This window comes from Cylas formicarius, unplaced genomic scaffold (assembly GCF_029955315.1).
Source record: "Cylas formicarius isolate icCylForm1 unplaced genomic scaffold, icCylForm1.1 PGA_scaffold_6__28_contigs__length_40554024, whole genome shotgun sequence".
Taxonomy (NCBI): domain Eukaryota; kingdom Metazoa; phylum Arthropoda; class Insecta; order Coleoptera; family Brentidae; genus Cylas; species Cylas formicarius.
Window position 1 is genome coordinate 38,362,651 of NW_026844347.1, and position 21,185 is coordinate 38,383,835.

Sequence of the window (21,185 nt, forward strand, 5' to 3'; positions counted from 1 at the left end):
ATTTTATAAATTGCACTTGCTGTTATTGAATTTTTGGAATCCCATGTTAATAGTAAGAAATCCAACATTTTATATTCGAAAGTCATTTCGATGCAACGTTTCCACCCATGCGAAATGCATTATCTATGCTACACACAGTGTATTCTCAGTGTAATAAGTGTCAATTCTGTAGAAAATTTGAAAATTTTCATCGGGTCTCAATCGATACGATTCGACGTACCGACCTGCTTACCCCCATGAAATAAATGTAATTTATGAAGCATAATTAATGATATAGATTAAAAACACAAACAATTTGTATATAGTAGTCTCGACCGTAAATTTTTATATATATATACAAAATAATTATATATAATAATTAATTGTTAATGGGAATTTCGAATTTTCTTAAAGCAAACCCCCAAAATTCGCTCGAATTTTATTTAATTTATTTAAAATGTACATAATTCCTTAGCCGGTGAAATATATTTGCTTTTTAAATAAAACTGTATAAAAATAATAACTTTTGTAATTAATGATCGTTATATTTAATATTATTATTAATAACTTTTCCGGTAGCGCAGAACGTAAAAGTTAATTACCAATTAGATGTCGTTATAATCAACAAAGATACAATTTTAAAAATAAATTAAGTTAATTGATTTAATTTACACTAAACACACTCAAATAACGGTTGACTTAATAAGTTTTATAATTTGATATAAATTCATTCAATTTCAATTCAATTTTATTCAATTCAATTTATTCAATTCATGTATATTAATTTTTTTTCGAATGAAGTTAAGGTTATCATTGTTATGATAATATAAAGTTTTATGTTTTTGCCAATTTCATCTTTTTTAATCTGAGCCGTCAACTGGACTCGAAAAAGTGCACCCAATATATTTTCCTGCGCCTGTAAAACGTCCTGTAAGCTGTTTTTGTTTGAAATAAAGCGATACGTAAAAATAAAGTTATATATATTATTTTAACAAGTTCTAACACCGTCTCTGTACTCATTTCGCTTTGCTCTGTACTCTTTTTATTTAATAACTTAATAATTTAACGCTCTTCCGTTTCCCCTTCGTCACTTTCTCTTTTCTCTGCTCTCTTCCAGGCCTTCCGACTACTACCACCCCTTCCATACCTCGCGACAACTCGCACTTCTCCATCGATTGGGGCGACAGATTCAACAAGTCGGAAAAACGAAAAAGGCAAAACGACAATTCCCCTCAGTCGACGCCGAATTTCAACCCGATCGACACCATAGTAAACAGGTTTCAAAGCCTGCCCGACGGCCTCCAGAGGATGTTCAACCGGGCGGAAAAATACGCCAGGGAACGGATATGGCCACTGGTCGACGGCTACGTCGACGAGTTTGTGCGAAACAGGCAAACGCCTCGGGCTCCCGCCAAAGCAAAAATCGACTACACCAAGAACGAATTAGACTCGAGAGTGGTCGAAGTTTCGACCGACGACGCCTACGTCGTGCCCTACTTCAACGACGTGCGAACAATTCAAAATGGCGACGATGGTTTCGCACCGGAACTCGTGCTGATTACGCCGAAAGTGACGCCCAAGGCGATCACCTCGACTACAACTTCGACGATAACGAATTACGAGGCGACAACTGCGAGTACAACTTCGATGGTGACTCCGAAAGTGGTAGACGCGATTACAACTTCGACGACAATGAATTCGGAACTTGTAAACGCGAATACAACGGCTACAATGATGAACTTCGATGCGATAACGGCGAATACAACATCTAACGTGATAAACTCGACAATTGCGACGACAACGAATCCGGACCATACGAAAGCGAGTACAACTTCTACAATAAGGAATTTTGAAACGACAACCGAGAATACAACATTTAACGTGGCTTTAAAAGTGATAAACGCGAATACAACTTCGATGACAACGAGTCGAGAGGCGAATACAACACCTAATGCGCGTACAACTTCGATGATAACGAATGACGAGGTCACAACTGCGAGTACAACTTCGAAGATGACTTCAAAAGAGTCTAACGAGAGTACAACTTCTACAGTAAAGAATTTTGAAACGGCAACCACGAATACAACTTTTAACGTGACTTTAAAAGTGTTAAACGCGAGTACAACTTCGACGGCAACGAGTCCGGAGTATGTAAACGCGAATACAACTCATTCAATAAGGTATTTAGAGGCGACAACGCCGAATACAACACCTAATGCGAGTACAACGTCAACGATAACGAATAACGAGATAATAACAGCGAGTACAAATTCGACGACAACGCAAACGACCACGACAACCGCTGTGATGAGTACGATTACGATTCACACCTCCGATGTAGGTTCGAGTGCAAGTACTAAGCCTCCAAGACCGATCAAACCGGGCAAGTACGCGAAAAAATCGCACAGTCACGTGCAAAAAATACCGAAAAGAGGCGAGAAAGTGACGTACAAGTTGCCCAAATTGATCGAGATAGTGATCGATCCGAAAGATCTCGAAATTGCGACTTTCGTCGCGACGACGACGACGACGACGACGACGCCGTCGCCCAGACCGTACTTGTCTTATATTCAAAAAATACCCAAGAGGGCGGGCTAGACATTCAGATCGTACCTGAAAGAAATATTTTATATTATTGTATAAATAGATTTAATATGAGATATATATTTCGATTTTTTGAAGTTAACGTCGTTACCAAAATCGATCAAATCAATTATCGGGCGATTTTCCTTCTTACATTTCCGAAAAGGAGAGGAAAATTTTCGAAAAATATATATGTACAGGTTGTCCCAAATTCGAGAGGGACTATTGGGATCTTAGAGGTCTAAAATACGAATTTTAAAACAGTTTCAAATTCCAGAGCCTTCTGAGGCAAAAATTCAAAAGTCCCAAAAGTGTTTAGTTTTTCCAAAAAAAAAAGCTAAAAAAGCGAATTGATTCGGATTGTTTCTATTTTTTCTATGTTTCGTTAATTTTTTTGGGGGTTTTATTTGAACCCAGTTCTCCCGTTTTAAATAGGTGACTACTAAATTTTGAACTCTGTTTTCCTGTTAATATACTTATCTTAATTTTGTATCCAGAAATTGTTGGTCTGCGTGAAAAAAACTTTTACTAATTTTGATCGATATTGCTAAATTTATTTATTTATTAGTCTACAATATCGGGTAAGCTACTAACATCTATATGTATTGTACAAATTATGTAATATAGATCTTATAAGACTGATACATTCGGTGTAATTTCACCTTCCTTATTCCAGTCTTCAGTCAGGTTTGACTGGCCAACTGTTGAAATACACCAAGCAAGCGCATCTAATTATTTTATTTCCATATACATAACATAATTATAATTTAAAAAAAGTATTAAAATCTGTCGGCTCGAAGTTTATATTCTGCACTTATCGCATCTCACTATTTTATCAGAACTTTCTTTGGAAATCTCCCAAAAAATATTTTGACCGCTCAGGGTCCGTTTTGAACTCAGTTGTGAGCAGTCTTGACCACCCTTTAGTGTTATTATCTAGCCAAGGCAACACAGATAAGGGACAGCATTTCTTTTTCTAATCCTGAAGTTGATGACTTACATGCTCTCCTAAGTTAAGTGTAATTTAAGAAAGTAAATTTAGTGAAAACATAAGGACCATAGACAAAAATTGCAGTAATTTAGATGACTCAGAATCAATGCTTCACAGAGGGTTTTTTTTAAGTGTTTGTATTCTTCAACAGCTGGAACTTTAATATAATGTTCTAAGGCCTTCGATCCAGTATTCTCAGTCAGTTGAATAATATTTATAATGTTTTCACTTGGCACAGGGCATCATTGAGGGTATGGAAAGCTTTTAATAAGTAAAGATCCAACGCTTTCGCCTTATATGCCGTAGAGATGCCTCCTAAATCTGTTTTAAAATTATATTAACATTTAATTTAAAGAATTTCGTGAAGAAATTTATGAATAACTATTGATTTTCAAGTGCAAAAACAGCTCCATGAAGTTCGAAGCGTGGCTATTAGTCAGTGGACAGTGAGAAGAAGACTGAAGGGAGATAATAAAAAACAGAAATATATTTTAATCAATTTAAACTCCTATCAAAGCATATTAATGTCTTTCAAACAGACAGCATTCTTTTTTATCTGATCAGTAGTTAAAAAAAAAAATCAAATGTTCACAATGGGCACGCAAGTTTAGCATCATACTTACTTTACCTAACCAAAATGGAGATCGTCAAGGCAGTTACCATATTCTCTTAGTCAGAAATCATTTTTTTAACTTAAAAAAAATCACAAAATTTTTTTGTTTACTTATTAAAAAAAATCAGATACAGGTCACAAATATTTTTGGATGCCTCCTCATTTTTCGTGTTTTGATAATTGTTGTGTCGGAATTGTTTTACGTATTGCCACGTAGTCAAAGAAAAAGCATAATTTTTTTGAAAAAAAAAGTTTATCTAAAATTCCGACTCGTCGATCTTGTCCAGGAATTCTTCGAGATCGGCCAATCTTCTGACCTCGTGCTGTATGTGCTTGATGTGACCCCAGCGCAGATGCCTCAGCTGCTTAAAATACTTTTCGCGGGAACTTTCACCTAAATCAAATTAGTTAACGCGTAAAACATGACCTGCCCAATATGCCCTAAAATGTTTTTGCTTGAAGTTTTTTTTTTACAAAGGCAAACTTTTTCACTAGGTTCTCCTTTGTTTTAAATTGTTCATACTCTGTATTAGGTATCGGATAAATAGAGCTTACTATTGTGTGGATTGTAACCGTTGTTCAGTGCAATTTGCTTAATGATATTAAGTTCTTTGTTGTAATTTTCTATTGAGAGTGGCGTATTAAGAAGTCTGTGTTATCCGAAATCTAATACAGAATACGAACAATTTAAAATAATTTTAGCAAAAAATTGTAGCAAACAGCTTTATTTTTCCAAATAACTCTATCACTTGAATTGAACTGAGGTGGCTTTTACTTGATGAAAATCCATTTATCAAAATAAATAAGAACTGAAAGTTCAGATTTTCACGAACTTGTATATTATGACATGACATTTGTAAAGACACGGTGTTGTCGAAACAATTCCGATCGGATAAATGGTTTTGGAGGAAAACGTGTTTTTCTCGATACCAAAATAACCAAAAAAAAAATCAAAAATTAAAAATAAAATACTTCGCGTTATTTTATTGCCATCAATTTAAAGAGTCTAAATGCGGGTCTAGACTTCTACTTCTCTCCCAAGTCTGAAGTCGGTAACTGCAAATTTGAGCCACTTTTATATGTTTTAATATTGCACGGAATATCGCGAACACCCCGTACAATACTTACAAACCTTAAATACAAAAGTTCTAGCTATCTATATGGGCTATATCGTCATGTAAAAGAAACTAACATCTAAAACACAGATTTGAAATTACTCCCGATTTCCAATAATAGGGGGACCCATTTGTCAGTTTTTTTGAATTTGCTGTTCACCCTGTATATTTTTGAAAAATTGTCAAGAATAAAAGATTATGCAGCCATACTCGCTGCGTCTTCTGGTTCAAGAATTTTTGCGGTCTTGTAAACGGTTTTTGAAAAACGGCCTTTTTTGTAGACAATCGCACACGCGATTTTTAATTTTTTTAAAATACTTTCCGACCACCCAGCCCCCCCATTTTCAATAGGTTCCGTCACAGGACAAAACTGCATTTCGGACACTTATCGTGTTCATGGCAATTTCCAAAAACAGTCGAAAATCGCGAAAAAAAGATGGATGCCGGCCTCGGATAGAGACAGTTTCAATTTTGTAGCTCCAACGGTTCTAAAGTATTTAGGAAAAAACCAAAAGACGAGAACGGAGAACGGACAAACAGCCAAAAAAAATTTCTTTTTCACGCCCATCATGTCTGTACCAATGGCGATCCCATAGGTATATAAAATTTTTATACTAGCGTAGATACTTTTGAAAATTTTTCGAAAGTAACAAGTGATAGAAGATATTGTCGGAATCTTGATAGCTTCCGCTGTTTTACTGATTGATTTGATTTTTGTCCATTTTTATAACTGTTTGCCTTTATATGTTATATATTACGTCTTTATACCTATTTATTGGAGACTTCATCTCATAGTATACAATTTTTTTGTACATGCTGTACATTTTGTACATTTGTACACGAACTTTTTGTAAATTGTAAACAGCCTGTGGAAGTTTTTTTGAAAAAGTAATCAATCTGCCATTGAAAAAATAATAAATTATTTTATATTTCGAAAATAACAAGTGATAGGAAAAATACTTTTGGTCATTTTTTTAAGAATGAAATTTCAAAAAATTTTCTATTTATCATTTTCTACTACGGTTGACATTTACGCTGCTAGGACCGTTTCAAAAAATTAGAACTTTTGAAATATGGCTTTGCGTAGAGTGACAGAACTGCAACTTTTTGGTGTCTGCTATAGTTTCCCAGTTACCTGCACTATACATAAATACAACTGTCTCTGTGTATTATAATAATAAAAGATATAAATAATAAAATGTTCGTAGTTACTTTGGTAAATCTAATTGCCGCAGCAGTTTTTGTTTTTTGATCGGTTACTGAAACGTTGTCAAAGACAATTTTTTGAATTAATGCTTCTGCCTAATAAATAAATAAATTATTAAATGATCGCTCGTCCCTTTCAATTTTTTTTTTCAAGTTTTCGCAAAAATAAACACACTTTTAACTTTAAATTGGTCTTTAAAACTTTAAAAATTGGGTAAAAATTGTGGAACTCACTGGTGCAGGGGCAAATTTTGTTCTTCGGATCCGGTTCGTCTCCCTGCTCTTCGCCCCCTCTGGGGGCGGTCGCCGAGGAAACAAACGAGTCGGCCAGCGCGGCGGTAACTTCATAGCAAAGTTCGTTTTTCAAGGGGGCGCTGCTGTGGTGTCCGATGGCATCTATCGCTTTCTTCGGACTCATACGCCTATCCAACTGAAAAAATGGGGTTCGAGCTAAAAGCAACCATTTTCTACACTTTCTGAGATACAGGGTGAAATCCAGAACTATCGATTTTGGGTTTCTTACTGGTTCTAACCCTTTATTAATTATGAGGCAAACATATTATCAATTATTTTTAAAATTGAAAGACTATCCCATTTGAAGTTTTCTTTGATACCTTTTTTTGTAGCCTCTTCGAAAGCAAAAACATAATAAATAATGAGATTAACCTGTATTACCTGCATTACCTCGAATTGTTTTTAAATTAAAAGTTTGATTTTTTCAATTTTTAATAATGATGTTATTTTTTAATTTTTTTTTGGTTTCCTTTCAATTTTTTCTTATTTATTTAGAATTAATTTGGACAATTTTTGATAATTAAGGCCTAATTAAAATTAATATATTCCCTTCGAGTCTCTTTCTTGCAGAAGCAATAACGACAAAAGCCTGTGTTTATTTAAGCATAAAATCAAACCAAAAAATACAAATTAAAAATGTACTCCGCTGCAGATTGACAATGATCAACAAACCTGAAAACGTTCCCAATTAAATTTTTCTTCACAAAACCTTTTCTAGCCATTTCGAAAAGAAAAAAGACATGAAAAACAAAAATAAGGTTTTTTGGTTTCACTTTACTTTGAAACGTGTTTTTTTTAATTACAAATTTTAATTTTGGCATTTTTAATAATGCTGCTGTTATTTTTTTTACCTACCCTGAGGTTTCGCGAAATAGATTTTTTTTAATGTTTTTTTTGGTTGCCTTTTAATTTCCTCTTATTTATTTAATTACTGTTTAATTTTATTAATTAATATTTAATTAGTAAATTCGCTTCGAGATTGTGAAAATTAAAAAAATATAGTTTTTATTACAAAACCTTTTTTTCTAGTATTTTCGAAAAGAAAAAAAAAACGTAATTAATAATATAAATAACCTTTTTTGGTCTTACATTACCTTGAAATTTGTTTTTTTTTTTAAATTGGTTTATTCAAATTTTTAATTATACTGATACTAGTTTTTTAACAACTTTGAGTCTTCATGATTTTTTTTTTCTAAAAATTATTTTTTTATTGCATGTCATTTTTTTTATTTAGCATTAATTTTGGTTAGTTTACCAAAGACATTATGACTTCTATTATGAAAATTAAAAAAATAGGTGATTATTCATAACTTTTTGAATAAGGATCCCACTTAAAGTTCTTCATATAAAACATTTTTTTTAGCCTTTTCGAAAAAAAATAATGTTTTTTAGTTTCGCATTGCCGCTGGTTTTTATATTAAAACTTGCATTTTTTGATTTTTTAATGATGCTGCTGTTATTTTTTATAACAACCTTGAGGTTTCGCGATCTAAAACTTTTTTGGTTGATTAAACTTAATAAACATCCTTTGAGTCTATTTATAAACACCAACGACAAAAGCTTTTGTTCATTTAAGCAGAAAATAATGAAAAAACAAATTGAGAATGTACTCCTTTACAATGATCAATATAATCAATCAACCAACGATCAACAAACCTGATTATATTGGTACTAAGACATTATAACTTGCATAATGGAAATTGAAAATAAACATTGATGAGTTGTTTATAGAAACCAATATCGTATATTTTGTCTATTATAATCCTTTCTTGTAGTGAACGAACTTCCATAAAATGTTTTTCAAAAAAATATTATTCTCATTATGTATATTCAATAAATTCAGACAAAACCGCATCCTCCTTTGACATTGTTCTGCACTTTACATTTTTATATCATTTCAAAACTGAGTGGATTGATTGCCGAGAAATACCTGTCCCTTCATATGCTCTAGTAATTGTAATACTTCTGATTCCGCGATACCTTTTTAGCATTTAATACGTTACCGTTTTCTGTAAATTTCTTTGCCAGCCATGGAAATATGTTTCGAAGGAGCTCGGCGCTCTGGATAAATGCTAATAGACTGACGACGATCTGCGATTGCACTTTTATTATTCAGAAAGTATACTTGAAGCTTATCACGCCATGCACGGATGCTAAATTCGCAAAAAGCCATTTTCAAAATAATGACATTTACAATAATTCAACCATCAACGTTGTCAGTCAGGGCACTCTTTGAAATTTTACAAAAATTTCCTATTTTCGCCGATTTGTCAAAAACGAATGGACTAAAAGATAAAGTGTGTTACATCATTGTAATCGAAATAAGATATTCTATTAAACGCGCATAATATACAGGATGTTCCCCTTAGAAAATTATGATGTAGGCTTGTATGTCAGAAAATTGATAATGTTTTGTTTTATACGTCACATTTTGTTGTTTTGTTTGCCTTGATGTCTCTAAATAGAAAAAAAGTTAAAATGAACCAAACCATACCTTCGTGTCCCTGGGAACCGTCCCAAGTTCCCTGCTTAGGGCGCGATCTATCAAGTCGACGATGTAGCTCTTGCACCGGTGAAGCTCTAGCGCTCCGTGGTCATCCAACACCTTCAATGACCTCACCGATGGTTTCCTGTCCAGGGAGGTGGTCAGGGACGTAGTGGTCTTTTGCGGGAGGTACGAGATCGACTTGGAAGGGTTGCGTTTCAGCGGAACAATTTTCCGGGCAATCGTTTCATAATTGAAGCTTCTTGTTAAGTCGTCTTTCTGCGTTTTCTAAATGGAGAATATTCAATTCATATTAATTAATTCACAGGCCAAGAAAGATTTTGTAATTTGGTATTCTTCATATTTTTTTCGTTATGGCGACTAAACTAATAGAAAAACACACACAACATTTGTGAAATCAGTTTTGGGATGTCATATCTATTGTTTTAAAAATAGCATTAATTAGCGGAATATTCGAATACACCCGCCATTGGTGGATTTAAAAAAAATGCGGTACACCAAATAATTTTTTCATTAAAATGTCTACCGTGGTATTGCAGATATTAAAAAAATATATTTTAGAAAACTTTACCATCCTGTATCTCAAAAATTAACACGTGTAGGACATATGTCGATTTGAAGTTCTCTTTTTTAATTGGACCCGAAAATTGCCACCTCAATTTTTGTTATTCAATTCAATTTACTTAAGAAAAAAAAGTTAATTTGTGTACTATACTATATGTATATACTATTGACCAAGTTATTTTGCGTTTTATTCTTCTAATGATTATAAATTTTATTTTACAAGCTTTTCGCCAAAATTTGGGTAAATTTGGTCAAAAAGTTTGTCAAAAATAAATCAACTTGATGGTTAAAAGCCACAAAAAATAATAAACAGCTTAAGTGCCCCACCATTTTTACGAACAAAATTGATGAAATTATGTGAAATTATAGTGGTAGCAATAAGTAGGTTTAAAGCCCAAAATATTCTTTCTCTAAAACAGATAATAACTATTTGGACACCCTGTATGAATGATATGTGTTCAATAAGATAGCAACGACATTAAAAGTTTACTCCACCGTTTTTTGAAATTTGCCTAGAATGAAATTTACTGGGTGAAAATATGCCGTGGATTTTTTAAAATTTATTATATTAATATTTATTGTTATTTGTATGAAAATTTGTAGCTTAGTTCTTGACATATTTCAAGGTACATGTTATGAAATTATTTTTTTTTTAATTTCTATTCTTATTTCGAAACCCGGTATATAAACGCCTCGGCTAATTTTATTAAATGAAAATAAATAAACCTGAATGTTTATTCTGCCTTCGTCTTTGTTTTCGTCGCTGTGGTGGAGCGAACTGTCTTCCGCGCGATCAACGTGGTCCAAATTGACCATAGAATCATTGCCTGGCGGACCGTTCGTGCCATCAGGCGTTGAAATTTTTGCGTTTCTATCTTGCCTGGCCCGTATCGAGGCCGGTACCTAAACGTAACGTCAATGTAGGATAGTTAATAAATCTGTATTGCACCGATATTCCTAGTCTTATAAAGAAACTTGGTACAGAGTACTCAGCGTGGTGTCGGTTCTAAACCACTTTTGGCGAGAGAATTTGAATTTTCGTGAATGTTCGGCTATGTTCGCGCATCTGCAGAAGAGGGGGGGAAGTTTTGTGGAGGGGTAGAGGGAACATGTTGCCAATTTCCAATTGATTGACTTCAATACTAGTCTTATTTTAGATTTCGATCCCTATCCATTCATATCAGATTCCTCCCAGTTCGATAACAGTTATTGGAAACCATCTGAAGACTTGATTCAGGCAGAAGAAGAAAGTATAAATGAAAATGAAAAATTCGAAAATGTTCTCGCTTCTGTAGGCCGTTGCTCATTCTGTGAAACAATGTTACAAAAATCTGGAACTACCCCTCAGTTGTTTAAATTTTGGAAAATAAGAGAAACCAGTTTCAGTCAAGCTCTGAAGAAGCCAACAGGGTTGGCGAAACGTCAGCAATTTCGACAAAGCAAAATCCGACGCAAGAGGAATCCGGAAGTTTTGTAAAAAGCAAGAGTACAAACTGTGGGGATTGAAAATAAATATGGATAAATCCGAATCTTTATGTATTGGACACCAAGATGCAGATTTCGATTTGAATTTTGATTTTTTATTTTGATTAACTTTCAAATATCTAGGATCGACAACCCACCGGGATGGTACATGTTCAAGGTATATAGAGACAAAAATAGCACGAGGAGAACCAGATTGTTTGTCGAAAAATCGTCTGCTGGTTAAAGAATTTTGACGATCGATGGTTATGGAGAAACGCATGTTTCTCTGCAACTCAAAATAACCAAAAAAATTAACATTAAAAAAAAAACTTGGTAAAACTTGATTGTTGAAATGTGAACATGGACTTTTACTGCCCTCCGAAATTTGAAGTCGATATCTGCAAATTTAGGACACCTAACTCATTTCCTATATGGCAGGGAATAACACCCTGTGCAATAGTTAAATTTTCACTATTAGGGGGACCCATTTTTCAGTTTCTTTAAATATACGGCGCACCCTGTACATTCTTGAAAAGTTACCAAGAATAAAAGTTTACCAAGCCAAATTTTATGTGTCTTTTCCTTCAAGAATTGTTTTGGTCGCATAAACGGTTTTCGAGAAATGATCTTTTGTTAGGTCCTTGAAAATGCGATTTTTTATTTTTTTTTAATGCTTCCCTAGCCCCCCCCCCCCCCCCATTTCAATAGATTCCCTTAGGGGACCAAGCGTTATTCGCCTGCCAAGTTTGAAGACGATAGCTTCAATTTTCGGACACTTATCGTGTTTCATAGCAACATCCAAAAAACAGTCGAAAATTGAAAAAGAAAAAAAGATGGACGCCCAAGTTTGAACGCAGCCCTTTTTACAGGTCTTATGCATCCCGTGGAGTGTAACAAAGGAGCAAAATTTGAAACCGTTCGGAAGTTATGGTCGAAAAACCCTGGAACAGAGAACGGAGAATGGACAGACAAAAAAAATGTTTTTTGACGCTGATCATTTCATCCATTTTTCGAAAGTAAGAAGCCACAAGAGCATTTCATGGACTGATATGGAACAATACTCTTACTAAAGAAAACAAAAAAAGATTCTTCCAAAGCATAGTACAAAATATTACCTTATTTGAAGCAGAGTATGGCCATCAAAGGTAAGAAACAAAATAAGCACGGATACGTCTACGAGTCAGAAGAACTGACAAAATAAGAACTGCAGAAATTTGACAATGAATGAGTGTAGGCGACTGGAATGTAAGACAACTGAAAAGTGCCGCTGAAGAAGAAGAAGAAGAAGAAGAAGGTAAATAAAAATGGGTCTTACCTTCGGTTTCAGATACTTCGCAAATTGTTTGATCGAGTTGTCACCATTTCGCAAAATCGGATTTTCAGCGTACTCGCAGCATTGGTTTTCGGCCTCACCAACGGCGGGATTCGCATCTTCTTGCGAATGAATGGGATGGGAATCCACGACGTCGTATCCGGCATCGATCTGGTGAAATATCTTCGGCTGACGGGAGTGAGACGGTAAAAAGCAAAAATTGTCCACGTTTAGGTGATTATTGATAATTATTGATGTCACGAAGTAGTAATGAAAGTATATTGTAGTGCAATGGGAATCCCGATAGATGATAGTCGTGCTCCATTCACATTATTTTTTGTCGGGCGATCAGCTTGTGATTGCCCAGGACGCGTGTGACCTAGAATTCATGATGAAACGGCTTATGGCTTATGGGGGTTAGAGATGAGTCTTGAGAAAACGGAATACTTGGTAGTAACAGTGATGCTCGGTCTCAAGTTCTGGTTAATGATGATGAAGTGCAAATTTTTAAATATCCGGGAGCACTTGTGGATAAAAACGGAGTAGGAGAAACAAAAATAAAACACGGAATACAACAAAGTAGGAAAATCGTAGGAAGCCTTAATTCATTCTGGTGGGATAAAAACGTCCCAAATAAAAACACAAAGCAAGCGGGGAAAACAATGGCGGAATCATTTTTGAGCTATGAATCAAAAGTCTGAAGTTTAAATGCAGGTCTAAAAAGAAGGATCTTAGCTACAGAAATGGATTATACCAGAAGAACCGCAAGACTATGACGATTAGAAAGAAAAACCAATGAGGAAGTAAGAGCTCGAATGAAAGCAAAAGTAACGGTGCTGGATCCAATAGAAAGACGATTGGATAGTTTGGACACTTATTAAGAATGCCTGAAGAGAGATGGTCCTAAAAGAATATTTCAGTGGAGACCACCCGGAAAAAGGAAACGAGGCGGACCACATAGATCGTGGAATGAAACGTTCAGAGGATTAGTGATGAGCGAAATCCACAGGAAGAGGGTGCCTTAGATAGAGAGGTTTGGCGAGGAATAGACAAGAACGTAACTATATTCTGAGATATGATAAAAATGATTAACTCATGAAAGAGATATATTGTTAAAACCAAACTTACTAAAATTTCGTTTACAACATAAAAGATATACGTTTTTCTTTTTCTTGTCTTTTATTTCTGATGAAAATGATGAACTAATGAACTGTTAAACCCAAACTTATTAAATTTTTGTTTACAACAAAAAAGATATACTAAAAATATGATACATACGTTTTTCTTTTTCTTGTCTTTTGTTTCTGTTTACACTAAAGAAATAAAAGAAAATAGTTTGGTCTTTACTTTTCCTGGGGAATTTTTTTCCTTATCGGTACGCGCCTCCTCTTACATTGAACTTATTTTGTACGAGTAAATTACCTTTGTCGAGTAGCTGCGGTATTGGTCGTCCCTGAAGGTGGACGGCAGGCAAACCATCGAAGTTTTCTTATTCAGCGGTGACGTCATTGGTCTTTTGGTGGAGTACCTGGAATCCGATCACGTTTTTAGTTAAGAGACAGACAAATAAAATTAACAGTTGGTTTGAAACTTTTATTGAATTTTGAGCTGCACATTTTTTCCGACACGTCTTGTTTAAATTGCTGTCAATAAAAAACTATTTGACGCAAGATTTCAATTTTTTTTTTTGCAGCCTACTAAGATATATATGCATCTGTGCCAGGCCGGGAAATTTTGGCGCTAACCTCGTATTTTTAGCATTTAACAATTGCTGTTAAAATTTTTTGGGGTAGCCGCTATGCAATTTTTGGTAGCAAAATATTTTTTAAATTTTGAGACAATAAACTACACTTTTTAGGGTTTGATAATGTTAATTCTGTTACATTTAGGGCTGATTGTTTATTGACTTGTTTTATAATAGTTATTAATTTTCTTGGTTACATTTTCCAATACCTGTTTCCAGTGCGATATCTAGTACCTGAAAGTTATATTTACACTTTTAGAGTCACGTTTCGTGAATTCGAGTTTATTTACATTTTCAATGGAGGTTAAACCAATAAGTTCATAAAAACAAACTGTGCAAATTCGGGTATCGTATCTATCGTGTCTATAGGGCTGAAAGAACCAAAACGTCAAACTACTTACAGAATTATATTAAAGACGCCGCTCCGTATGCTGTAATTTAGCATAATATTAACCCTGTGCTTAATATTCTTTATATTGGTATACTACTTGGATTAAGTTTATTCTTATTTGGTGTGTAATACAGGGTGTGTTGAATCGTGAGCGAATTATGCAAAATATGTGCGAGTCTAGTGTATCTCAGGAGATGCTCCTGCCCACATGTAGAAAACATTATTCTATTGAGACTAAGGACGTTATAAACAATGTTTATTTGACTCTCATTGAACGTGGTGCCAGCAAGCAAGCATCTTTAGAAGAAACGGCCACTTTGACGAAAATTCCAACATCGACTGTATGGAAAATTGTGAATAATTCCATTTCAGCGAGGAAAAAAAGAAGCGATGCTGACATTTTCTCGAGTGTAGATGAAAGTGATCAAGATATAATACGGCGTAAAATTTATCAGTTATACGAGGAACAAAGCGTGCCTACATTAGATATCTTAATTAGGAGGCTTGGAAAAGATGAAACCGGTGTTAAATGTGGCAGAACTACCTTATGGAAGTGTATTCAACACATAGGTTTTAGATTTAAAAAAAATTGACAAAAGGCTAGTTTTAAGGGAATCTTTTAGAATTCGGAAATGGCGACTGGAATATCTAGAAAAAATTAGGATTTACGGAGAACAACAAAGACCAATTATTTACTTGGATGAAACCTGGTTCGACACTTATGATGAGTGTAAAACAAACGCGCCATCAAAAAGAGGTAAAAGAATAACTATTTTGCATGCTGGCTCTAAAGATGATTGGATTCCGAATGGACTTTGTCTGTCTGCGAAAAATATTAAAAATTCTTCTTTGGATTACCGCTAATTTATTTGAAAGTTGGTTTAAAAACAAACTAGTTCCAAACATTTCTCCTAATAGCGTCATTGTAATGAACAATGCAAGTTATCACGGTAGACAGTTGACTAAAACCCCTTACTATCGTATCAGTTGGCCACTTTCTTATATCTATGAACAAACTTTAGCTACGCATATAAAAGATCAGCACTCTTGACAAATTTAAACTCATAGTTTCTAGGAACAAAACATAATAAAGATTTCGATGCACGCAAGTTCAGTTTCCGAGATAAAGTAGTGCCCCGGGACAAACGTTAATCATTCTCCTCGTATCAATCGACTTGATGCGGACATTTCGGATCTGCGAGAAACTTTTCTATTGTCGCTACAAATTGCGAGCGCTAAACTCCGCGAAAGCTCGTCCACGTAAATAGCTCTGGGTTCCCCCGCCCCGCGCCCTCCCCCGCCAGCGTTTAAACAACTAGCAAGTAAACTTTTTAACAACTACTTTAAGTAACCGACTGCGATCTTTCAGTATTAAAACTTTCGTACGGGAGATAAGAGTTTACCGGTATTTTTTTTCGCTCCCCTTATCTTTACAACAAACTTTCGAAGCTATTTCGTTTAGTTTTGGGACCATTTTGAGCGCCAACAAACTCGCCAAATTCTATTATCCGTGACGACGTCACACGCACGCACCCCACGGGTCGATTCGTCACTATACGGGCTGTCCCACCGGGAATTTAATCGGTCTGTCGCGGGAAAACTACTACGTGGCAAAAAATTTGAAAATTTTTGATATTTTCAAGATGGCGGATACACCGGAAGTGGATGTCAACGTGTTATATTAAGTGGAACGCCTTATATACAGGGTGCGACAAAATGATAGGTACTATTTGGGATGTTAATAAAAACCAAACTACATAAAGCAAACATTTTTTGTTAATTATTTTTGAAATGTACATTTTATGCCATTTAGGAATGTTATTTTTTAAAAATGATGTCGTTTTAATGACGGCCATTATTGTCGATGCACTCTTGTAGGTTCTCGCGGAAGCGCATCATTACCCAATGGATCATTTCTTGGGAAATTGAGACGATTTCTTCCCTTATCGCAGTCTTTAATTCTTCCACGGACGATGTGTGAGAACCCTCGCTTTCAGGTAACCCCAAAGAAAAAAGTCGCAAGGCGACAAATCAGGCGAACGTGGCGGCCAGCCAGGATCACCCCGTAAAGACATCACTTTGTTTAGGAACATTTCTTGAAGATTTAGTGAACGACGCGTTGTGTGCGATGTAGCACCATCCTGCTGGAACCAAAGATGTTCTCTTTGATCGTTGTCCAACTCGTTCACTTTTAGACGCAGGAAATTGTTAAGCATATCAAAATATCGATCTCCGTTGACTGTTACCGTTATTCAATCTTCTTCGAAAAAGTAAGGACCCCACACGCCGAGCTCCGAGATTGCACACCAAAATCTCTTGCGCTTAATTCCTGCACTACCATCATTTTGTACAGCATTTGGAGTGAGTTGTGTAAAATTCTTTGAATACTTCTATCGGGAATTCCCAAAGCAGCTGCATGCTTACGAGCTGAACGCCTTGGAGACTGTTGTACGGAAACTCTTACTGCATTCACATTTTCCGGTGTTCTTACTGTCTTTGGTCGGCCAGTAGATTCTCGATTAAGCGCAGAACCTGTTTCCCTGAAGTGTAAAACCCACCGACGAATTGTTCTTCCATTCGGAACCGCGCCATGCCGACCAACATCAAACTGATTACGAAAGGCGCGCTGCGTCGCTATTACAGATTCCCCATTTCTAATAAACTCCTCGACAACGAAAGCACGCTGCACTCCGCTCCAAGCCATGTCGATAACTGAAAATTGCGTACTTTTGACTGCCTAACGCGAGTGCGTACACAGTGTTGCCGGTTTTACAAACCGAACAACCACTATTTGAAATCCGGCCTACCCTTTTTCCGCACCCTGTACTATTTGTGTATAATAGCCTATACTTAATTTTAACGTTCCTGAAATAAAAAAAATTACGTTTGCAGACCCAAGAATATCTCTAAATTTTTAATAATTAAAATAAAATTGAAAAAACTGTCCTTATACGTGTCAAAACAGTTTTAGAGAATACATAATAATTTTTATTTTCAAAATCGACATATACAATGTTTGTATAGGAATGTGTCAAGAAATAATAAATAAAATGACGCATAAACCAAGGCTACAAGCAGTAATCCGTAAACAAGGAAGGAGAATTGCTCACTAAAGTACTTACCGTTACCGACATATAAACATTTTTATACGAGCGCAGATAACAAGCCACCGAGATATTTACCAAGAGACGATATACCAAGTAAGGAAAGCAGCAGCCACAGCAGGTGCATTAAGGGATATAGTGTTTAGAAATAAATATTTAGGAATAGAAACGAAAACAAGAATCTCTATAAAACACGTATAAGACCAATAACCAGAGCCGACACAAAGAAAACAAAAACAAGCGCTAAGAACAACTGAAATGAAAACGTTAAGATGCATAATAGGAAAGACTAGACCAAACCATGTAAGAAACGAAGATATCCGGCAACAATGTAATATTCAAGATATACTAAGACGATGACGAGAGAGAAGAAGAAATTGGAATCAACAAGTAACGAGAATGAAAGAGCATAGATTAGCAAAGATCACAAGAGATGGAAAACCCGAGGGGAAAAGATCAAGAGGAAGACCACAAAAAAGATGGCAGGATAGGTGGTCATCAGAATTACAAATAACATTAAATATTACCCAGTAAAGTCATTGGACTTAACGTAGGAATAAAAAGAAGAAGAAGACTTTCACTAAATCAGGACTTGGTGTAAAATACCATTTTATTCTATTGAGAAATAATCTCACTGCGTTAAAAATGAAATCCTGTATTATAGTTATAGTATTTTTATGTATATAAGGTGTTCCGGTGTGCCAGGACAGTCACAACTTAATTTTTTTAAATCGGATCCTATCAATATTTTAAAAAATTCTGATTATTCGCTCAATTTTCAGTATTTTTTACCATCGCATAGGATCTGAAAAATGTGTTTGAAATCTAAAAATGTATTATACAGCATCATCAAAAACATGCGCACATTGTCGCATCTGTGTAGCAGTTGTTCTGTGATCTCGTGCAGTCTCGCAGAAACCACCACAGGGGCATTAAATTAAAGTAGAGGCCTAATGACGGTCTCTGTGTGCGTTTACGGCTAAGTCCTCTGGCATTAAGTGAGCGGCATCCCTTTGACTATATTCCTCCACTGTAAAAGCGATCCGCGATCGATCGGGATCTCTGCTAAAAGATTACGTGACTTGAAAACCGGGAAATTTTCTTGAATTATTGAGAAGGGTTTGTGTCAGATGTGGCATTTTAAGCCGGAAATATCTAACGGAACAACCATCATAAACGACTGACATTTTTGAGCAAATGCATGAAAAACCAGAATGATGATGACGATCTTTGGAGGAGGCTTGGATATTTAGACATTTACATGTTTGCCTTAAAATGACATTCTGGAGTATGCCGGTCTTGTCAATCGGGGGACTACCATTATGAACACTGATTTATATTTCTTCCTTATGAACAGAGAAAAAACTTGTAGTTATATGTAATAATTATGTATGTAATTTCGCTTTTACTTTAAATAATAATGGACAACGCATCCTATCACTGTGGACTTGCTGACCTAATCAAGATTGGTAGAGTGGCTGCAAAAAGTAATGTTCCATTTCAGCCAAGTCTATTGAAAGAAGTATTTTTCTTTGAATGTGAATTTGTTTCAAGATATAACCTGAAGAGAAGAATGGACAAGTTAGCATTGCAGAATGGCCATCGCGTTTTGTCATTGTCAATTTAGTTTGATAGATTGTGAAGGGTATTATGATGGAGTATTCATAGCATATTCATGTTGGATGTTGGTGATCAGCATGACTATTTTTACCTTGTTGATGGTGATTCGGAAAAGTTCTGCTGATGATTTGCTAAACCACGTTCTAAGGTTTGGTCACCAAGATACATCAAGTTCACGAAATTATATGTCTTTACATGGCAATTGTTTCGACAACACCGTGTCTTTATCAAATGTAATATTTACAAACTACCTGTTACTATATATACCGAAAAATGACAATAAAACCTTAACTAATGTTGTTGTGAGAATTTAAATTCAAAAAAGGAGAGGTATAGTCTGTTCATAGATATAAGAAAGTTACCAATTGCTTTTGAATGGGATTATCCAAGGGTGGTCATTAACATACAATGCAACAAGATTATTACCTAAACTTTCGGAATTTAAATTCAGGTAAAATTGTGGTCCGTAATAGAAAATAATTTTATACCTACCTTTGTTTAATATTCTTTGGTTTGGTATACTACTTAGTTTAAGTTTATTAATAATTATTCTTATTTCCTGTGTAATACAGCGTGTGTTGAATCGTGTGCGAATTATGCAAAATACATGCCAGTCTAGTGTATCTCAGGAGATGCTCTCGCCCAAATGTAGAAAACACTATTCTATTGAGACTAAGGAAGTTATAAACAACGTTTATTTGACTCTCATTGAACGTGATGCCAGCAAGCAAGCATCATTAGAAGAAACGGCCACAGTGACGAAAATTCCAACATCAACTGTATGGAAAATTGTGGATAATCCCATTTCAACGAGGAAAAAAAGAAGCGATGCTGACAGTCTCTCGAATGTAGATGAAAGTGATCAAGATATAATACGGCGTAAAATGTACCAGTTATACGAGGAACACAGCGTGCCTACATTAGATATCTTAACTAGGAGGCTTGAAAAAGATGAAACCGGGGTTAAATGTGGCAGAACTACCTTATGGAAGTGTATTCAACACATGGGTTTTAGATTAAAAAAAAATGACAAAAGGCAAGTTTTAATGAAATCTTTTAGAATTCGGAAATGGCGACTGGAATATCTAGAAAAAATTAGGAATAACAGAGAACAACAAAGGCCAATTATTTACTTGAATGAAACCTGGTTCGACTCTTATGATTCCCCGGAAAAGGGTTGGGTTGACTCAACTGATAAGTATAAAACAAACGCGCCATCAAAAAGAGGTAAAAGAATAACTATTTTGCATGCTGGCTCTGAAGATGGTTGGAATCCAAATGGACTTCTCTGTCTGAGAAAAATATTAAAGATTCTTCTTTGGATTACCATGAAGACGCCATCGCTGATTTATTTGAAAGTTGGTTTAAAAACAAACTAGTTCCAAACATTCCTCCTAATAGCGTTATTTTAGTGGACAATGCAAGTTATCACAGACAGTTGGCTATAACCCCTTCCTCGTGTGACACAAAAGCAACAATCCAAAACTACATGTATAATAACGACATTTATTTTCACGAAGATTATACCAAAAAGCAATTAAATGAGCTTCTACAAAGCTTGAACCTACAAAAGGAATACGTCTGTGATAATTATGCAAAAAATGTAGGGCATACAGTCTTAAGGCTTTCACGTTACCACTGTATATTTAATCCCATTGAACATATTTGGCACCAACTGAAATCTGCCATTCGTCGTGAC

General features: G+C 35.2%; 2 protein-coding genes across 5 annotated transcripts in view; one reads left to right on the forward strand and one right to left on the reverse strand.

Annotated features, from left to right (window-relative positions):
• The window catches only part of LOC132703030 (mucin-2-like), a 43,650-nt gene extending 40,452 nt beyond the window's left edge, over positions 1 to 3,198 (forward strand). For both annotated transcript variants that reach the window (XM_060672050.1, XM_060672051.1), the window contains exon 13: positions 1,097 to 3,198. In XM_060672050.1, coding sequence (XP_060528033.1) covers positions 1,097 to 2,577 — 1,481 coding nt within the window. In that variant the 3' untranslated portion in view covers positions 2,578 to 3,198. The remainder of the gene's footprint in view (positions 1 to 1,096) is intronic.
• Positions 3,199 to 4,204: 1,006 nt separating this feature from the next.
• Positions 4,205 to 21,185, reverse strand: part of LOC132703450 (uncharacterized) — a 30,634-nt gene continuing 13,653 nt past the window's right edge. For 2 of the 3 annotated variants that reach the window (XM_060672708.1, XM_060672706.1), the window contains 6 exons: positions 14,050 to 14,155; positions 12,631 to 12,816; positions 10,578 to 10,754; positions 9,276 to 9,554; positions 6,722 to 6,917; positions 4,206 to 4,560 (listed from right to left, as the gene is read on the reverse strand). In XM_060672708.1, coding sequence (XP_060528691.1) covers positions 4,424 to 4,560; positions 6,722 to 6,917; positions 9,276 to 9,554; positions 10,578 to 10,754; positions 12,631 to 12,816; positions 14,050 to 14,155 — 1,081 coding nt within the window. In that variant the 3' untranslated portion in view covers positions 4,206 to 4,423. Of the gene's footprint in view, positions 4,561 to 6,721; positions 6,918 to 9,275; positions 9,555 to 10,577; positions 10,755 to 12,630; positions 12,817 to 14,049; positions 14,156 to 21,185 lie in introns of all 3 variants that reach the window. The other variant, XM_060672707.1, reaches the window with a different exon arrangement.